Source organism: Cyphomyrmex costatus, unplaced genomic scaffold, assembly GCF_001594065.2.
Source record: "Cyphomyrmex costatus isolate MS0001 unplaced genomic scaffold, Ccosl1.0 scaffold216, whole genome shotgun sequence".
Classification (NCBI taxonomy): domain Eukaryota; kingdom Metazoa; phylum Arthropoda; class Insecta; order Hymenoptera; family Formicidae; genus Cyphomyrmex; species Cyphomyrmex costatus.
The window spans coordinates 944,752-960,167 of NW_017276214.1; the positions used below are offsets into that span (position 1 = coordinate 944,752).

The following is a 15,416-nucleotide window of genomic DNA, read 5'->3' on the forward strand; positions in this document are numbered from 1 at the left end:
AATAAGCAACCACAAATTACCTTTTATACGTAATTTCGCCGAAATCGGAAAACCTTTAGGAATTCCATCCAACATATTGATTCAGTCATTGTGAATTTTCATAATTTGAATCCGGTTACAAAAACAACGACCTCTAATTTCCCATCATACGAAATTTCGCTAAAAACTAAAAACTTTTAGGATATCAATGATAATTCCAACCGACCATTTCAAATTTTCTAATTTTGAATACGGTTTCGAAAACAACGACCACTAATTCCCATTAAACATGTAACGCATCATTAATTATAAAAGTTAATTATAAATTAGTTTGTAAAATTTACAAGTTAATTATAAATTAGTTTGTAAAATAGACATATTTTTTAAGATAAGAAATAACATGTTCTACTCCTTGTTACGAAAATAGTTTTTATTAATAAAGATTAAAATACCTAAAATAAATTGTATATGTATTATATAAGATATGTAATATATAACACTATCTAAACGTCGGCACGGTTTTATTTAATTATGTACATATCATTATATGTTTAATAATTTTTTTTTCTACGTTTTCATGTAATGCTTTAGAAATATACTTCGTATTTGACATAAAAACAAAGTGATGTCTGAGACTTTGAGACATTCAGAAGAAACCTTTATAACACTTAGCTCATTGAAGTGCTCTTTCTTTATTCTTGGTTCCACTTGAAGGACTAAAACAATGATTAACACAAATAATTATCTCAATAGCATTAACTAATTATATTTCTTATATTAATTATATTCCAAATAATTTGGAATGTTACATACTTGTCCAGTGGTTATCACTGTATGATAATTGAATAAAGTATTTATTCTTTGTTGCTTCATTGTTTGTGAAAAAGAATATGTTTATGAACTGACAATCCTTATCCTCTTGAAAACTTATTTGTATATCCAAATGTACTTTGTAAATGTTACATGCACGTTTAATGGCATTCCATTGTAAGGCTTTCTTTTTCTTCCTTTCTTCTACTTCTGTAAACATTAAAATAAAATAAGAATGAATTTAATTGAAAATGAATAATGCAATACTAAACTCTTGGATTCAATTAAAACAATGTATTTACCGTGTTGTAGGTCCACCATTTCCAGTACCAAGTCTTCCTTTCGTGCCTTTGCCTTTTTCAGTTCATCCTTCAGATCCTCCTGCGACTTTATTACATTTAATATCTTTTTATCAGTTATTTTCTGCTCCAATATGACAGAATCTACATCAGATTTTGTTGTGTTAAATTCCTGTTGCAACTCTGATAAGTTATTCGTATAAACAGATTTTATTTTACTGCATTCTGTAAAACAAAGATAAAAGATTGCTCTTCTTAGTCTAATTCCATCAATGTAAGATTAATTTTAATCTTGGTTTAACCTATCATTCTTTTCTAATTTTTAGAATTCTTAGAATTAGAAGGTAAAGAGTAAATTAAACCAAGATTAAAGTTTAATTTTACATTGATGGAATCGGGTCTTGTACTTGTAAATTATTTTTCACGAGAGTAGTTTCTTGCTATGTGAGTAGCTCGACTATTTTGTCAATAGTCTTCGATAGTTTGCAATTACAAAAGCACACACGAGGGACTGTACCCTTTTCATAGAGATGCCTCTGTTCGATCTTGTTGTCAACACGTAGTCGAAACTCCCGACACGACGATATCCATTTATCCTTAATATTGTGGTCATCATTTTGGAAGATGTCAAGTACATTGTACTGAAGGATATCCATTGCACTAGTGACCAAGTTCGAGTAAATAACTACTTAAACTGTATGCTTTAATAAGCGATTTTTGGTGTGCTTTTGGTATAGAAACCAAAAGTAACCGCGACTAAGGCTATCTTCGTTTTCAGGGATCAAAAGACAAAGATACTCCAACCACGGTTGCTTTTGGTTGCATGCCAAAAATCGCCTATCATAACATAAGAAATTTACTAGGAAATAGGCGTGATCTAGAGGAGCTATCAGCGTCAGAACTGTATGGCTCTGCGATGAGACGGTTGCTTACAGTTGCTTACTAATATGGGTAAAGATGCAATGGAAGGCAATCCTCTCAAAAATCGATTAAATTATACACATTCGACGCGTTTTTTCATAAAACAAAAGAATTTGGCAGAAATAAGCGTTGCTCTGCCCCGCGAACCGAGATATTAAACGTTAAAGTTGACGATTGTAATTTATAACACTAGTCATCATATAACCACTGTTGCGTTAGGACGCGTTCAATTCAAAATATTAATAGCAGTGATGCCAACGTCGCGTCACGAACATTGCTAGAATTGCAAGTCGGTAAACTGGCGAGTACTTTTATCAACTACACGCGAGAGAGACTTTAGTTTTTAATTTTTCGGATCAAGTGGCGCTAAAAATAGTTTCTCTTACGTTTAAAAAGATACCGCGAATTCGTTTAACATAACTTCTATGTAGAATAACTTCAATTAACTTTTAATTACTTTTTGTTTTTTTCTAATTTCAGAAGCAGAGAAAAATAATAAATGAGTTATACTTTATGCTGAAATTAAAATTAATCAATATACCATATTGGTAAAAAATGGATACAAGAATTGGGAGCAAAAAACATAAATTAAATCTATATTTATCGAAATAAACTTATTGAAGTCAATAATTACTGAGTCACAAGCGTCATAACATCTTTTTTGTTTATTCACATTCACATATATGATTATTCTTTATAAAAATAATGTAACAAAAATTAAAATTTTTAAGTTTTAAGACTAGTATCTATATAAATATGTACAATAAGTCTCAAACATTAAAAAAACAAAAACAAATTGATTAGAAAGAGCACAATTAATTGCAACTTAAGGAATAAATTCCTTGCAAAGAAATACTAAGATTTTTTTATCAAAACAGATACAAAAACACATAACTTGCTGTAAGAAAATTTTAATATTGAAAAAGTAAAAATTATTAAGATCTTTTTTTAATTTTACATCTATTTTATAACTTTGTATTTATCGTTTAATTTTATTTTGAAGATAAAAATATGAGGACATTTAGTACATAATGAATTATTTTAAATATAATAAAATAAATTGTACATATCTAATAGATGTACAGATTATTGTAAATTAATAGTTTTTTGTAATTATATTGATTTTTTTATATGTATGAGTATAACATTATAATTATAAATTATTATATATATTACACTTTGTTTTGTTTTGACAGGTACACACATAACAATAACTAAATATAAAAACATTAAATCCCTTTAAATCAAAGATGCAACGAATATTCGGCAAAATCGTATGTCAAATAAATGAATATTCAACTACGCATGATATTAATAAAAACAGTGGTTGCTCAACATTCCGACTTACAATTAAAATAATTCAAGGTTTTTTCGCATTGTATGTTCCAACATACTTCTACCGTAGTTCTTACTCCAACTCATTAGAGTGAGTAAGAGCTAAGACAAAATAGTAATGAAGTGATAATAGACATGACATATTTCAACTTCAAGCTAAAAGTATCCAGGACAGCTATATGGTATAACTTATAAAGGAACACATTATTTAAGAAAGGTCTACTACGTATATAGACAAGGAAATGTTCATCTCCAAATTTAACGAGTTTTATTATATTATTTTGTAGACGAAAATGAGGTACACTTATTTTTTATTATATGCTCAATAATCTTTTAAGAGGTAAGAGCTGATGATGAAAATCGGAGATGACACTTTTATAGATCACGCGACGTAGAAAGTACTCATTTTTAGCAAAATTATTTTTATTGCTTTTTGTGAAGAGTATTTTTTCAAAATAAAATAAAATTCTTTTCTTATAATTAAAATAATTTGATATTAGGCCGAATATTTAAGACTTAAGTAAAAATATTTGATATTAGGCCGAATATTTAAGACTTAAGTAAAAATATTGTCAAGTAGCCAAAACCAAAGTTACCTAATATTCGTTGCAACTTTACGTAATCTTCAGTTACTTGAACGTTAATGAATTGATACTTGGCGTTTTTGGTATATAGGATATTGGCACTTCTACCATTAACAAACTTCCATCATCTTTCACAGTCAACACATGCTTTGTATCCTTTTCTGGCGTAACTTGCGTTTTTTCTATGAGGTTTGAATCCAACTTCTTTGAGTTGTCAGTATTAGTAATGTCGATCGATTGGAGGACATACATTTGTTCCTGGGAGGATGTGGGATCACCTTTTATAACAAACATTTCTTTTTTTAATATACATTTACATGTAATAATGTATTAATTATTGTGCATACTCATTGATAACTTAGGAATGCCATATAGGAAATTACAATTTGAAAAACCTATTAGTGGAGGTGGTGTAGTTTGAGTAAAAGGCAAAATTTGAGTTTGCTTCAAAAGTGTCTGTATCGCTTCATTCTTGGTAACAATGTCAGAATCATCTATAACATATCAGTAATGTTAATAATTATAGAAAATTCAGAATAATTGCTTACTACTTTTACACAAGTAACATTAAATTTAAAATTATGCTAATATCTCTTATACTCAGATAATAACATTACTACTTGCTTCCTTTGATGACAAAATATTGCATAACACAGGTTTATTAAACCTTACTTTTTAACGTAAGTTAATAAGACTAGTAAAATATGTGGTAAGTTTATGCAGATGTAGGTAAAAATTTTGTTATATCTATAATGTGAAAAGGAATATGTGCAGTCAAGTGAATTATAACGTGATAAATGGGAGAACTATTTGAATTTTTAAATAAATAAAAAGTAACTAATAATACTGGAATGAGAGAGAGATGTATCATTTTTTAAAATTCTGTAATACTCAACCTGTCTCATTCTTCTTGTTTCCTAAGTCATTTGCCTTGCTACAATTATGTTTTGTAATCTCGAGCGTGTTCCCACAGTTATCACAAAATATGGCTTCTTTGATATGATTTTGCAAGTGATACACCATGAATGAATCAAGACGTGTAGTATATTTACACTTATCGCATTGCAGCCAAGAATGAGATTTCGATAATTTCGTATTTTCTGAATGTGAGTCAGTCTCGTTCGCTTTGGTGTTACAGGCAATGTCTTTCGCCCCAGATCTCGTTATCTGCGGCGGTTGACATGGCTTTGGTTTGTCACTACTGCGTAGCTCTCCTTCGTTCAGAGAATACTTTTGTTCTAAGAAACGCAGAATATGATTCCGCGCTTTACGCATTTCGATCTCCAATCTGTCTAGAGTATTAACGAGGATACCGCAACTGCGGCAGATCACGTCGTCCTCGGTTATTACGACCATGTACCTGTAAAAAGAAATCGTTATTTAATTTCTTATCGGTACGAGACGCAGGACGCTTAATTAACGTGGATTTATCACCCCTCGCCGACTAATTCTCCGAGTTTCTCGATTACCCTGGTCCGCGAGTTCTGCGTTCTGCAAGTGGCCAAAGCATAAAAGCGACCCTTGACATCTGCGTCGCAGACGAAACACCGTGTCGGCCCTTTCTCTTCTTCGTTCTTGTCGGCACAACTTTCGTTTTCCATCATCTCGAAAATGTGGGTCAATGTAGGAGAAACTTAACAACTCTTGTAATTATTGAAATCTGTATAGTCCGGAATCTATTATCGAACAATTGCATGAACGTTGGTAACAGTATCGAGGGATGTGCCCAGACATGCCGGTGCCATCAGACCACAAGATGCTCAAATATTTCTGATTAGGGTTAAGTTAGGTTACGCACAGGCGCAGTGTGTATTGATGTGACAGGCAGAAATAGGCAGAAAAACAAAAATATACTGGAACATGGATGAACTGTTGGATCAAACTATAATGGATATTGAATTATTCTTTCATCGGAATCAGACAGTTTGTATTTATGATAAAGAAATGTTTTGTGTAAACTTATATTATAACATTTATAATACAATTACTGTTTTTTATAGGTTTTCTATCTCCAATAGAAGCAAAAAATATATGTGAAAATTAAAAACAAAAATACAAAGAACGAGAGGAATTCAAACATTATGACAATAAAACTGTATCAGAGAAAAAATGGCTTTTTTTATGTATTTGATTTATTTTATCAGAATTTAAAATTATACTTATTATTATAAAAGTAAATATATAGCTACACATTAATTTTTTTTTAATGAAAATATACTGCGACAAGTGAAAATATATTTTTAATTATTTTTTGAAGACGACAAAAAGTACGTATGATCTTCCTGTCAATTATTTTAAATGCTTCAGAAAAAATGATTCTAATTTTATTTTAATTAATATATCAAATCAGATAACAATTAAATAAGCGAACATTATACTTAATGTATTGTTTCAATTTTTTTTATGCACAATATAAATTATTATGTACTAATAATATTATAGAAGCTATGTAAAAATTCATAAAATATATATTGTCTCTAATAGAGAAAGTATAATATATTTGTCAGAATTTACTAATATAATAAGTATATATGTATATCAACATTCAAGTCATTTAAAAAAATATATAATTATATTATATTTTAAACTAAAATATAAGAATTTGTGAGCAAATTCAACGAAAACAAAAGGCGCACTTATCTGATAAATACAAACGACAAATAATTGCAATACGCGTATAACAATTCCAGCGCTTTCACATTATCATAACACTTATATGTATGAATTTATAAGATTATATATCACTAAAATAATATTTTAAATACAATTTTTAATAAATTTTTTAAATACATTTCTTATTTCGAAAACCGTTTAAAGATATAAAAAGTGAAATTAATAGTTAAATAAAAACGGTAACTAGAAAAAAATGATATAGAATTAATTAGCAATTTCAAATTAAATTATATATCTTTTTATAAGTATCATGAGAGTATAGATGTAAACATGAAATATTATTCACGTTTAGAGAGAGAGAGAGAGAGAGAGAGAAAGAGAGAGAAGTTTAAATACATGAGTTACTCCAAACATAGGTTTGGAAACGCTAATTCCTTTTTCCTAGTTATAAATACTTCTTATTTACATTGTACATATTATTATGTCGGACGATATGCCTTGCATCGACGTTTCATGAATTGGTAAAGCAGGACTCATCGCTTTTACTTGGCCTACACCTTGGGTTCTCCTGATTTGAATCCTTTGGATTTTTATTTATATAGGGACATCTCTTAAAATTCTCTTTAAACGTATACAATACGTTATAGATAATACATCTTAAAATGTATATGAGACTCCTGTTGTTACTGTAGGAGTACTTCGAAATTGTATTATCATTGCGTATAAAAAAATACGAAACATTCCGAGAATTTTTGAACGTCTTCGACAATCTATACGACTTTGATGCCAAACATGCATCGATACGAAAGAAAATAATTTCCGGCAATTTCTGAAATGAAAATATATAAAATTAAATAAAACATGTTTATAACTTGGATAGAAAATTCCAAACCTATATTTATATGGCTTCTTTTCATTCTTACAATGAGTGTAATATGCTCTTAAAGTTTGGCCAACTATTTTTGAAACATCCTGTATAAATATATGAGAAGAATGATTTTATTGAAGTACCTCTATTTAGAAATTTAGATAGGTACAGACTCGAAAATAATTTTGTTAGACTATTAAAACAATTACGAAAGAATCATGATGATGCAATATTGCAGTTTTAACATTCCAACAATCAATTTAAGTGTCTTGTATAATTTATTTTGATATTAAGGAGTTATATACGTTTAGAATTTTCAAAAAATCGATTTTTCAAAAATGATATTTTCTAAAAGTAGGTATTTAGAAGAATATTTCCTGAAAGTTTTAAATAGATCCGACAAATATTTCCAGAGTAAAGCGGAGAACACAGACTTTTGCATAACGCATAAACCATATACATAAAGAATTTGATTGGTCCATTGACTCATGCATAAGAAAATGGGCCAATGAAATTCCTTATGCACATGCTTTATGCGTTATGCAAAAGTGTGTGTTGGGGCTCATACAGGCTGTTGTGTACTTGCGTCCGACAGCGTTTCGTTGCATGGTCTCACTGTGCGCACACTCGATTATATAGTGCGGCCTAATGCGCTTTTTTGGAACAAAAATATAAATTCATACATAAATAGTAAAATAAATATATTTACAAAATAAAAAAAAAAATTCACTTTATTATAAATCTAAATTTTTCATATCGACAATGAAACTACTAGGGTTTGAAAGTTCGTGGTTTGTGCTCACTTCCATGTCGCACGCGAAAAATTGCTAAGTAGAAGTTGTGTGTTGAAAATCGTCATGAAATTAGTTGCGTGTAATTTTGCAACTAATTACATGACGATCGCCAACACACAACTCCTACTTAGTAATTCGCGCGCGACACGGAAGTGAGTACAAACGGCTCGCAAACAAAGATATATTAAAACTTTGGAAGCTGCTGCTCTGCAGAAGAGCTGTTATATGGACCTGTAATAGATCACACTATGTAAGTAAGACCCAAATTTTTTTAAATACATTTTCTCTGGTTTTTAACTTTAAACGCGTTTTTCTCAAAACTACATTTTTAAAGTCGGTGAGCAAGATATCTCAAAAACTAATTAATCGATCTCTCTAATTTCTTTTTATTTACTTTGGACATGAATATCTCGTAATTAATCGAAGGGTTTATATTTTAAATGCGTAGTTTTTTTTTTATTAATGAAAAAAGGACAATTTTTAAGGTAAAAATCGAAAACTTTTCTTTAATGAGCCGCCATTTTGTTTCTAATCAATATTTTCAAAAACCGAACGATTAATTACTAGCTTATACAATATACTAATGAAATTTTTTTGGATTTTTGATTTCAGATGAGTTCCTGCCGAGATATGTTGCTCACCGCAAAACAATTTTTTTTTTAATATACGTCTCTGTAGACCGGCGCAGATTCTAAATTATTAAATATTTTTGTACAAAAAAATTTTGAAATATACTTTAAATATAACTTTATTGGATGTACAAACTTAAACATATGTATATAGTTTCATTTTGTTTAAAAAAAATTCTAAAGAAATCGCTTTTTCCAGCCCTCTAAATGTATATAACCCCTTAAATTATTTTGCTAATCCAATAAAATTATTTCCAAATCTATATATAACTATATCCATATAACTAAATTTTTATGGCACTTCAGCAAAACCGCTGTTTCTCTATGATGCTATTCGTCTCGATAATGTTATATCTGTAAATTCAAAAAAGATAATCGCTTAATTACTTTTTTCCTGTTCGTAAAATTAAATATAGAGGAGAGGCCCCTATTATGAGATACCGAGTTCATTTGGTGTAATTAGATACTAAATGTTTATTGGTAGAATTAAAAAAAATGATAGGTCATTTTGAAGAGAATTTAATAAGCTTTAAGATAGTGTTATGTAAAATTTAATTCAAATTTTATTTTATTTTTTAATTAAAGAAATATAAAAGGTGAACAAATCGCAAAGTCGAAAAATTGTGCTCCTAGTATGAGATACCCCGAGAAATCGATAATAAAGCACAAAGTACATCAGTATTAGAATTAAAAAAACTTTATTTGATGTTTCTAACATATCAACGAGTACAGCCTATGCGCGTAAATTGAGCATGTGATGCATTGTATTCAGGATTTGTCTTCAGTATCTAGTAAGTGGAATGAAGTATTGCAGAAACAGACCCTCAATGTTCATTCCGGTTATTCTTTTTATTATTGTACAATAACATTTATACTTTAACATCGATTTTCACTTGGGCATAGAAGTATAGATTATTTCATATTAAAAATATCCTGGGTATCTCATATTACGAGTATCACGTCTTATATACAGCTTTACGATCATCAAATCTAACTTCTTTAATTAAACAATTCAACATATTTCGTATTTTTCTATCAGTACGATCTTACTCTATTACTACATGAAGAATTTATTGCCAAATAATTACTTATTAAATAATAAACAAAAATTAAAGGTTTATCTCAATGAAACTTGAAAACATTCAAACTCTAAAATTTTATTTTACAATTTCTGTAGGCATGATCTAACAATGAATTTTCCACTAAATAGTTTTCAATCCAAGAGCAATAATTTCATGATAGAATCAACAGATAGCATTTATTAGTTTAGCAGAAACACCGCTATCTCATGTTAAGCGCCGATCTCATAATAGGGGGCTTTCCCTATATATATATGTATATGCAAATATTTTGCATCAAAAATTCTTTAGAGAAGATTTATTGTTTCGGGACTTAATTATAGTTCTCGTATGTATTCGGTCTCCTTCTTCAAAGTATCTTGCAATGTAATAATGAATTATTATCATATCGAAAAAGTTACATGATAACGAAAAGGAAAAATGGAAAATATCGTACCGCATTTGGTTGCCGCAATTCGCGCGCGTATGACCGATCTCTTCGTGTCGTACGAGCAGCCTAAATATAGAGTGACACTGTGGCATTAATTTGTTGAATGGAAAGATAGGTGCGTTCATGCTCGAGGGGGACCGAGCATCATTGTGGGGTAGATCGCGACGGGGTACGGCAGAAATCTCGGCATCCGTGCGCGCGAGCCCTTCCTCAAAGTTGTGCTCGGTTGAGCGTTCGGTTAAAAAAAGGGGGGTAACTTTTCACTCCCCTCTCAGAAGTTCCGCATTCTATACTGAAGATCTCGGAAGTGATCTCGCACGTGAAAGAAGCAGAATACTTTTAGCAGGATGCCGAGATAAGGATCGGTGCAAGGACTTTGACGACGCTGGAAGACCGCATATTTTGGATCGTGATAACTGCGTATGTATCGTTTGCGATTTCCGCGCAAAGCAAACACATCGATCATTCCTTCGGCAATGGAGTTCTTTGCTTCTTTGAAGTTACGTGGAAAAAAAATCTCTGAAACAAGATAAATAGACCTGTCCATCATATCGCGCGCGCGCGCGCGCGTTCTCTATATATGTATAATCAAATTATTAATTCGTTTGAAATTTAATTTGAAATTTAGCTTTTGATACAACAATCGTTTTGCACGACTTTAAGATTCCTAATTAAATAAAAAAGACGGGATCTTTTCATCAAACGTTGTCGTCGTCGCGAGACATATGCGATATGGGAAGTACCTATATTTATTACGACACCGCAGTGCACAGGACACCATGAATTAAATAATAAAATAGGACAAGGTTGTGACGATGAGAACGCATTCGGTGAACGCTATGATTCCCGGAAGTGGCTCGTTATTCGTCGTCCGTCATCATCAAGACCCTTGTCTACTATATGTCATACCTTATACGCGCACCTCGCGCTCGTGCGCGCGACGACGACGATGACCGCGGGTATTATCATGCGAGAAAGCAAATTTTATCTATTATTTATATTAGGGATTTATCGTCATCCCCTACATACTTTTCTCGCGAGCCTCTCGATCGTAATACGTCCGGCCGCTCTTAAAGGGCTTCCTGTTTGTTAAGGTCGGCGCAACTAGATAGGACGAGGTCACGTTACGAAAACTTCCTATTATAGACGACAATTATTAATCAGCCCTTCGTTCCTTCCTGTTTCTTTCCACTTCACCATCATTTCAACGGCCATCCACAAAACGTTCCAGCGTTTTAATCAGAGAGAAGGGCACAAGTTACACACAGTTGCGTCGAGCCGATCTCCATTCGCGGTCGGCCTGTTAAGATGAGGTGAGTTCTCCAATTTCGATCTCATCCCGCGATTTCGTCGCCGCAACGAATAATGCCTTCAAGGGGATCGACCGGCCGTCCCAAGGTAGACAGATCCACTAGTCCTCTGCCGAGAAAACCGGCGGCGAGTCCCGTGAATCCGGTACAGGAGCTGAAGGCCCTCTTCTCCGAGCCCACCAGCAACAGAGGTCCCAATGGTGAGAAAGAGTCGGACTTTCGATTTGAAGCGATACAATGCCTGCGACAGTCCTCGATCATCAAGAGGCCCAAGGATCTACCAGAACGAGGGAACTGGAGCAGCAAGGTGAGAGACCGCGGTCAATGTGTTTAGACTTGAATCTAACTTTATTATATGTATACAATTTCCGCATTTTTCTCTTTTAAAGATCGAATTTATTTTGTCCGTCGTGGGACTGGCCATAGGTTTGGGAAATCTATGGCGATTTCCATACCTTTGTTATAAAAATGGTGGCGGTGCTTTTATGGTGCCCTACTTCATCGCGCTCGCACTGGCCGGTATACCTATGTTCCTAATGGAACTGTCCTTAGGTCAAATGCTGACGATAGGTGGTCTAGGTGTTTTTAAAATAGCACCTATTTTCAAAGGTGATTTTAGAAAGCTCTCGGTCTTAGTTTCTTTATTGAGATACTTTTGGGAGGATAATAGTGTGACAATGTTGATCTTCATACAGGCATTGGATACGCAACCTGCGTGCTTTCTTGCTGGACCAATGTGTATTACATCATTATTCTCGCTTGGGCGCTCTTCTATTTCTTGGTCTCTTTACGTGCTGGTGAATGACTTTATACAATTTTATTTTTTGACTTTTGAGCTGTAGAAAATAAAAAATTGTTATATTTATAAATAATATAAATTTTGCACACAGACGTACCATGGAGAACCTGCGACAACTCATGGAATACGCGCTACTGCATCACGCCTGATGAACGTCTGAATGTATCATGCTGGCAGGATGACTACTGGCCAAACAATGTCATATGTGCCACATCTCTTGGGAACTTGAGTCACGGGTTGTTGAAGGATCCAGTAAAAGAATTTTGGGAGTAAGTTACTGGTCCAGTGTAGACACCTTATTTAATCAATTGCAGTGCAATGAAAAAGTATCTGCATCCTTTGTTACAAAAAGGAGGCGCACCTTAATGATATCCTCAGGCATCGAAGATGTAGGTAATATAAGATGGGAACTAGCCGGTACCCTCGCGGTCGTATGGATCATGTGCTACTTTTGCATCTGGAAAGGCGTTAAATGGACCGGCAAGGTAAAACGAGTCTATGATAAAGTATTGGCCACTTTCGGACGTATAGCGTATAAATTACACGATGTAATGCAGGTCGTCTATTTCACGGCACTTTTCCCGTATGCCTTGCTGGCGGTGCTGCTTGTGCGAGGCTTGACGCTTCCCGGCGCTTCGGAAGGTTTGAAGTATTATGCTACTCCGAATCTTTCGAAACTCGGCGATCCTGAGGTAAAATCACAACATAACGTCGATTTTTCCTTTAGTTATACTAGAATATAGATATTATAATTATTGACATGATCATTATGTGAATAGGTATGGATAGACGCAGTGACGCAGATATTCTTCACTTACGCTCTCGGCTTAGGCGCGTTGGTAGCTTTAGGCAGTTACAACAAATTTAATAATAATGTTTACAAGTGAGAATCTTCTATTTTTCGTGAATTATTTTTCTATTCGTCTTTCTTCTCTTCTTATTTAATTCTATTATTTTTATTACACTTTGTTTACTTAATTTAATTTTATTATTTTTATCTTTTATCTTCACGTTAGTTTATTATTTTAAAAAAAATTTTCTTTTTACGTTTGTATTCTATATTATTTTATTTGAATTCTAATGACTTTTGTTTGTTTTTTCATTATACTGCAAAATTTATTTTACCACTTGAGAGAATGTCATTCCAGAGTGTACAATAAAAATTATTTGTATGGCGAATTATATATGTAGTTTTTTTGATATATTATAGAGATGCTCTCATCGTATGTGGAGTCAATACTTGTACCAGCCTGCTTAGCGGAGTAGTTATATTTTCCGTGGTCGGTTTTATGGCCCATGAGCAACAGAAACCAGTAGCCGACGTAGCTGCTTCTGGTAATCATCCTTCCTTTTTAATCTGTTTCAAATGATGACACAATAATAATTTTGTTGTATTCATTATTTTGATCAGGACCCGGTTTGGCCTTCTTAGTTTATCCTTCAGCGGTATTGCAACTACCTGGAGCATCAATTTGGTCGAGTCTATTCTTCTTCATGCTTCTCCTAATAGGATTGGATAGTCAGGTAATGTACATTCATCGAATCCAAGGATCGATTTTTGTTATTATTGAACTATCACGGATTAATGTTAATGTTAAAAATAAGTCGCATTCTAGTTCTGTACCATGGAGGGTTTCATCACCGCCGCCGTGGATGAGTGGCCGCGAACACTCAGAAAACGGAAGGAATTGTTCATCGCGATCGTATGCCTGATCTCTTATTTAATCGGGCTTCTATGCGTCACGGAAGTGAGTAGATTAAATTTTCTAAATATCTACAAAAATATTTAATAAGAGTGTAAAAGTGTCTTATTCTTTTAATTTTGTGTTTTTTGACAAGCGAAGATTAATCAGATTTTTCTTAGTACTAATTAGAACTTTAATTTTGTATCCAGGGTGGAATGTACGTGTTTCAACTCTTGGACACGTATGCTGTAAGCGGATTTTGCTTACTCTTCCTGATGTTCTTCGAGTGCATCTCCGTCTCATGGGCATTTGGAGTAGACCGATTTTATGATGGTATACGAGACATGATAGGCTACTATCCTTGTTTCTGGTGGAAGATATGCTGGACATTTACCACACCTGCTATTTGCGTGGTAAAACTTTGTCCAATTTGCTCAGATTATACTTATTGTTAGAACTCTATTATGTTTTGTATTTCTCTCTTATGTATAGGGTGTCTTCATCTTTAATATCATTAAATTCGTCCCTGTGAAATACCTCACGTATGAATTTCCGTGGTGGAGCCATTTGTTGGGATGGCTTGCGGGTCTTTCCTCGATGTTATGCATTCCAGGTTATATGATTTATATCTGGTGCGTTACATCCGGAACTACCTCAGAGGTATATAATATTATAGAAAGGAATTACATACGTAATGTAATTCAAGAATTATTATGTAATATAAAAAAAATAATGTGATAACTTATTTCTTTTCAGAAATATCGGAAATTGATAAAAATAGAAGATGATGTTGCTGCCTTGCGGAAGAAACTCAATCCAGTCAAAGCCGCTGCCATTGACGCGGAGTATGAATTATAAAATCGCATTCATGCCTTTTTCCAATTACATAGATTATTTGATGTATGCAATGAAGTATAGTATGCTAATGGGAAAGATTTGAGCGCGCAATTGAATGTTTGCGATTCAGAATACATTCAGAGATTTCACTAGAATAGCATCAAGATGAGGTATCATGCGTTTACTCATTTTTAGCGCAATCTCATTGAGAAAAACGACGTTTATTAATTAAACTAATCTATTATATATCTCTATAATCTGCTTTCAACATACCATATAAAAAGAAAACGAAAATAATAAAAAAATACTTTGCAATTCGTTCGAATAATCGTTTTAATTTGTATTCCTCTCTCATGCCACAAAATTATACATCCTATGTATTAACGAGATGTTAAAATTCTGTTTTCAAAACAGTTTTTAGCTTAACTGACATAAAAATCAAAT

The 15,416-nt window shown here is 32.6% G+C and overlaps 3 protein-coding genes across 6 annotated transcripts; 1 reads left to right on the top strand and 2 right to left on the bottom strand.

The window, feature by feature from the left end:
- Positions 1 to 493: 493 nt before the first annotated feature.
- LOC108773683 (uncharacterized) lies at positions 494 to 2,065 on the bottom strand. Its single transcript, XM_018539577.1, has 5 exons — positions 2,032 to 2,065; positions 1,606 to 1,748; positions 1,092 to 1,313; positions 793 to 999; positions 494 to 695 (listed from the first exon to the last, which is right to left on the bottom strand). Exons 2-5 carry the CDS (start codon positions 1,742 to 1,744, stop codon positions 547 to 549), a joined length of 717 nt encoding a protein of 238 aa, XP_018395079.1. The 5' UTR covers positions 1,745 to 1,748; positions 2,032 to 2,065; the 3' UTR covers positions 494 to 546.
- A 1,787-nt stretch (positions 2,066 to 3,852) lies between these two features.
- Positions 3,853 to 5,748, bottom strand: LOC108773680 (uncharacterized). Of its 3 annotated transcripts, none has more exons than XM_018539573.1 (4): positions 5,363 to 5,748; positions 4,981 to 5,288; positions 4,312 to 4,422; positions 3,853 to 4,206 (listed from the first exon to the last, which is right to left on the bottom strand). In XM_018539573.1, the coding sequence occupies exons 1-4, from the start codon at positions 5,530 to 5,532 to the stop codon at positions 3,974 to 3,976; spliced, it is 822 nt and encodes a 273-aa protein (XP_018395075.1). In that variant the 5' UTR covers positions 5,533 to 5,748; the 3' UTR covers positions 3,853 to 3,973. The 3 variants fall into 3 exon arrangements, with proteins under 3 accessions (XP_018395075.1, XP_018395073.1, XP_018395074.1); XM_018539571.1 differs by having other exon boundaries at positions 4,825 to 5,288; XM_018539572.1 differs by lacking the exon at positions 4,312 to 4,422 and having other exon boundaries at positions 4,825 to 5,288.
- A 4,759-nt stretch (positions 5,749 to 10,507) lies between these two features.
- Positions 10,508 to 15,258, top strand: Gat-1B (GABA neurotransmitter transporter-1B). Of its 2 annotated transcripts, XM_018539520.1 has the most exons (14): positions 10,508 to 10,761; positions 11,436 to 11,958; positions 12,041 to 12,260; positions 12,347 to 12,448; positions 12,542 to 12,719; positions 12,803 to 12,935; positions 13,008 to 13,142; positions 13,230 to 13,333; positions 13,661 to 13,785; positions 13,862 to 13,974; positions 14,067 to 14,198; positions 14,345 to 14,548; positions 14,628 to 14,795; positions 14,892 to 14,993. In XM_018539520.1, exons 2-14 carry the CDS (start codon positions 11,707 to 11,709, stop codon positions 14,991 to 14,993), a joined length of 1,968 nt encoding a protein of 655 aa, XP_018395022.1. In that variant the 5' UTR covers positions 10,508 to 10,761; positions 11,436 to 11,706. The 2 variants fall into 2 exon arrangements, with proteins under 2 accessions (XP_018395022.1, XP_018395023.1); XM_018539521.1 differs by lacking the exon at positions 10,508 to 10,761 and having other exon boundaries at positions 11,707 to 11,958; positions 14,892 to 15,258.
- The last annotated feature ends 158 nt before the right edge of the window (positions 15,259 to 15,416 follow it).

Excerpts from the sequence above, each read along its gene's own strand:
- LOC108773683 (XM_018539577.1), bottom strand. The coding sequence starts at position 1,744 with ATGGATATCCTTCAGTACAATGTACTTGACATCTTCCAAAATGATGAC. Across the intron at positions 1,314-1,605 it reads GAGGCATCTCTATGAAAAGG|AATGCAGTAAAATAAAATCT; the intron begins GTACAGTCCCTC and ends TTTGTTTTACAG. Across the intron at positions 696-792 it reads CAGTGATAACCACTGGACAA|TCCTTCAAGTGGAACCAAGA; the intron begins GTATGTAACATT and ends TCATTGTTTTAG.
- LOC108773680 (XM_018539571.1), bottom strand. The coding sequence starts at position 5,532 with ATGATGGAAAACGAAAGTTGTGCCGACAAGAACGAAGAAGAGAAAGGG. Across the intron at positions 5,289-5,362 it reads GGAGAATTAGTCGGCGAGGG|GTACATGGTCGTAATAACCG; the intron begins GTGATAAATCCA and ends TTCTTTTTACAG. Across the intron at positions 4,207-4,311 it reads ACTAATAGGTTTTTCAAATT|GTGATCCCACATCCTCCCAG; the intron begins GTAATTTCCTAT and ends TTGTTATAAAAG.
- Gat-1B (XM_018539520.1), top strand. The coding sequence starts at position 11,707 with ATGCCTTCAAGGGGATCGACCGGCCGTCCCAAGGTAGACAGATCCACT. Across the intron at positions 11,959-12,040 it reads GAGGGAACTGGAGCAGCAAG|ATCGAATTTATTTTGTCCGT; the intron begins GTGAGAGACCGC and ends TCTCTTTTAAAG. Across the intron at positions 13,975-14,066 it reads TAATAGGATTGGATAGTCAG|TTCTGTACCATGGAGGGTTT; the intron begins GTAATGTACATT and ends GTCGCATTCTAG.